Raw genomic sequence first — 4,754 nt, forward strand, 5'->3', positions numbered from 1 at the left:
CGCAAGGGGCTCCGTCACCACATGTACTTACCGCATGGGCACAGATGGTCGCACACACTTGAACTCGGTTGGGTGGAAGAGATTCCTCGTTGGCAAGAATCTTCGTGCTGGACAGGCCATCCTAATTACTATCAGGAACACCCACCGCCCAGGCTTGAGGATGATGATCGTCGTCGATATCATCTAGAACTACATATGTGTATGTGGCTATATCATCTAGAACTACATATGATGATCGTCGTCGATATCATGTAGAACTACATATGATGATCGTCGTCGATATCATCTAGAACTAAATATGATGATTGTCGTCGATGTCACCTTGTACTGCTTGAGGATGCATGTTGAGTATATATGAAATTGTTATCTAGTACTCCCTCGGTTCCAAATTACTCGTCGTGGTTTGAGTTCAAATTTGAACTAAAACCACGACGAGTAATTTCGAACCGAGGGAGTACTACCTAGTACCTATAATGCTTTATGAAATTGATATCTAGTAGTACCTAGTATCTGGAAATTGCAGTTTATCGAAGCCGGAATGGGGAAATGGTGAAAGATATAACAGTAGCGCTGGACCGGGAAATCGCTACAGCTAAGTAATAGCAGCGCGTTCCTGAAAAGCGCTGCTGCTATAGTCAATAGTGGTAGCGCGGGTACAGGCAGCGCTACTACTAAGAGTTAGCTGTAGCGCCTTATTGGTAGCGCGGGTACCCGCGCTGCTGATAGGCCTAAAACCCGCGCTGCTGCTAGCCTTTTCCCTAGTAGTTTCCGTATCTTTCTCTGTGTCCGATTAAAACTCCGTAACCACAAGTATTGCGTGAGTGTTAGCAATTATGGAGGACTAAATGATAGTTGAGTATATGGACTTGCTTTTTAGCTCTGACATAGACTCTTTCCGATGTTATGATAAATTGCAATTGGTTCAATGACTGAGATTATAGTTTGTCGGAGCCCAATAAGGTTTATGATTTATACTTTTGCATTGTGAATAGATCATCACTTGAACATAAGTAATCATATGACAAAATCTATATATGTTGCTGTTATGAGAATAATCATGATGCATTCATGTCCGTATTTTATTTTTATCGACGCCTCTACCTCTAAACATGAGGACATATTTATTGTTATCGGCTTTTCGCTTGAGGACAAGCGAGGTCTAAGCTTGGGGGAGTTAATACGTCCATTTTGCATCATGCTTTTATATCGATATTTATTGCATTATGGACTGTTATTTCACTTTATGTCACAATACTTATGGCTATACTCTCTTATTTTACAAGGTTTACATAAGGAGGGAGAATGCCGGCAGCTGGAATTCTAGGCTGGAAAAGGAGAAAATATTAGAGACCTATTCTGCGCAACTCCAAAAGTCCTGAAACTCCACGGAACATCTTAAAATAAATAAAGAAAAATCCTCGCCAAAGATGAAGGCCAGGGGGCCCACACCCTGCTCACGAGGGTGGGGGCGCGCCCCCCTAGGGCGCGCCCCCCTACCTCGTGGGCCCCCTGGTGGCTCTCCGACGTCCATCTTCTCCTATATGAAGTCTTTTTATGAGAAAAAAAATAAGAAGGAACTTTTCGGGACGAGACTCCGCCGCCACGAGGCGGAATCTTGGCGGAACCAATCTAGAGCTCCGGCAGAGCTGTTCTGCCGGGGAAACTTCCCTCCGGGAGGGGGAAATCATCACCATCGTCATCACCAACGCTCCTCTCATCGGGAGAGGGCAATCTCCATCAACATCTTCACCAGCACCATCTCATCTCCAAACCCTAGTTCATCTCTTGTATCCAATTCTTGTCTCAAAGTCCGGGATTGGTGCTAGTAGTGTTGATTACTCCTTGTAGTTGATGCTAGTTGGTTTATTTGGTGGAAGATCATATGTTCAGATCCTATGTGCATATTATTACCCCTCTGATTATGAACATGAATATGCTTTGTGAGTAATTACGTTTGTTCCTGAGGACAAGGGAGAAGTCTTGCTATCAGTAGTCATGTGAATTTGGTATTCGTTTGATATTTTGATAAGATGTATGTTGTCTAGCCTCTAGTGGTGTTATGTGAACGTCGACTACATAACACTTCACCATTATTTGGGCGTAGAGGAAGGCATTGGGAAGTAATAAGTAGATGATGGGTTGCTAGAGTGACATAAGCTTAAACCCTAGTTTATGTGTTGCTTCGTAAGGGGCTGATTTGGATCAATATGTTTCATGCTATGGTTAGGTTTACCTTAATACTTTTGTTGTAGTTGCGGATGCTTGCAATAGAGGTTAATCATAAGTGGGATGCTTGTTCAAGTAAGAGCAGCACCCAAGCACTGGTCCACCCACATATCAAATTATCAAAGTATTGAACGTGAATCATATGAACATGATGAAAACTAGCTTGACGATATTCCCATGTGTCCTCGGGAGCGCTTTTCCTATTATAAGAGTTTGTTCCGGCTTGTCCTTTGCTACAAAAGGATTGGGCCACCTTGCTGCACTTTATTTACTTTTGTTACTTGCTGCTCGTTACAATTTATCCTATCACAAAACTATTTGTTACCACTTATTTCAGTACTTGCAGAGAATACCTTGCTGAAAACCGCTTATCATTTCCTTCTGCTCCTCGTTGGGTTCGACACTCTTACTTATCGAAAGGACTACAATAGATCCCCTATACTTGTGGGTCATCAAATGCCATGACAAAAATTCTGGCCCATTGACTAACGAAGCTGCAAAGAACATACGGAAGCAGACAAAATTATGGGAGCAAGGTGGGAAGATGACATTACGGTGGTAAGAAATGCTTCTCCCTTTATTACTAGGTATAGATAAGAAGGTTCCATCATGTTTTTTTTCTTTTCCCTTTTATGTCTTTATTTTGTACCCTTTTTCTTTTAATTTTTTTACAGTTTCTATTGGTCATTATTCAATTTTCAATTTCTGAACATATTTTAAAATTCCAGGATATTCTATAACTTGGTGGATATTTTTATTTTGTGAACCTTTTTCAAATTTACCATTTTTAAATTTCAATTGTTTCCCAAAATGTTATTTTTTTAATATAGAACAGTTACTAATCTCAAATTGTCATGTGTGCTAACAATTTTAGAAAATACATATTTTTAAATATTAATGAATATTTTTTAAAGTTCGTGATCATTTCTACAATTTGGAACACTTCTTTAGGTTTGTGATCACTCGTAATATTTTTTAAAGGAAAATTTTAAATCCATTAACAATTTAAATTCCAGAATTATATTAAAAATTCTAAGATATTTCAAAAATTGCAAAATTTTTATGAACTTGGTTTAAATCCTCTATACTTTTTTTAATATTATTTAGAATTTGTCGACACCCTTTTAATTCATAAACATTGTTCAACTTTGGAAACATTTTATAAACTCTTGAGCACTTAAAAATCTGAAATAATTTTCAAAGTTCTCAACTAATTTTTAAATTAATGAACAGTTTCAAATGTATTTACATATATTTATATCGTACTACTTCCATAAATATGTGTCAATTTTTAAAAATTTTGAACATCAAACAAATGTTTTTAAACATAGTACAGATGCAGACGCTTATACATATGCACATACGCTCACCCTCTATGAATGCGCGCACACACCCTATTCATATGAGCACCTCCGAGATATTGAGCCGACACATCATCTTCAGATTGACGAAGTCGCTACTAACACCTTCGTAGTCGACCTGAAAGTCTCCTCCCATTAAACGCACAACGACGAAAAGTCTGAATTAAATTTAGGAAAGTGCGAGCGCCAATGTCAAGTCTAGGACTTAAACCCTGGTGGGTTGAGATACTACTGTCCGCCTAACCTGCCAACAAGTGGTTGGTTCGCATATTCACAAACTTTTGAAAAAAAATCACAAACATTGTCTTGTTTGTGAACATGTTTCCCAATTAATTAATTATTTTTAAATTGAATGATATTTTTTTAATTCATGAAGATTTTCCTAGTTAGTCAAACTTTTTATAACTTGCATGATTTTTAAATTTTGTTGGATTTATAAATGAAAACACACAAAGAAAATAGAAAAGAAAAAATGTGAGCCTACCACCCCTTATTGGGCCGGGCCAAATTGTGCTGGTTATCTTCTCGTATCAGTAGAGAACTCCTATTGGACGCTTATTGGGGTGAGGACAGGCCACCCCCTTGGAATTCAGGGGGAGAGCTAGTATGAGGGGGTCCCTAACACGGCCGTCGAAGTCTGTTCATCTAAGATTATTGTTAAAAACATGTCCGATGCGAATTGATTTTTTCTACCATGTACTAAAATATGTTCAAAACATTTATTTGAAATAACATACATCATATATTTGAAAAAAAATCAACATGTATAAAAATGTTCCACATCTATACACCATATATTAAAAATAGACATGAATTGAAAAAAAATAAAAAGGAAAAAATAAAATAAGCCCAATAAATAAACACAGAAAAACAAAGAAAACCCGGAAGAAACTCAAAAACAAAAACCACAGAAAAAGGAGACACAGCGCTAGAGAAGGAAACAGAACTACCGCAAGCAAACCCTTGAAATGGGCCGGCCCACATCACACGTACTGGTGTTTGCCGTATCAGTCCGCGTGAAGATTTATTTTCCACTTCTAACAGAAAAAACCACTCAAAAAGAAACTTCCAAGAGAAAAAGATTTACAGCTCAATTTTTTTAAATGATTTACTTGCAGATTATAACAGAATTTCTTTCTAGTCACAAGTACTTCCGTATATCTTTTT

General features: G+C 37.9%; 1 protein-coding gene across 1 annotated transcript in view; it reads right to left on the minus strand.

Moving 5' to 3' along the window:
* Positions 1-2,662: 2,662 nt before the first annotated feature.
* LOC125516972 overlaps positions 2,663-4,754 on the minus strand; it is a 5,774-nt gene continuing 3,682 nt past the window's right edge. Inside the window, exon 4 of the mRNA XM_048682222.1 lies at positions 2,663-2,720. Coding sequence (XP_048538179.1) covers positions 2,663-2,720 — 58 coding nt within the window. The remainder of the gene's footprint in view (positions 2,721-4,754) is intronic.

The sequence above is a fragment of the Triticum urartu genome, chromosome 6 (genome assembly GCF_003073215.2).
Source record: "Triticum urartu cultivar G1812 chromosome 6, Tu2.1, whole genome shotgun sequence".
Lineage (NCBI taxonomy): Eukaryota > Viridiplantae > Streptophyta > Magnoliopsida > Poales > Poaceae > Triticum > Triticum urartu.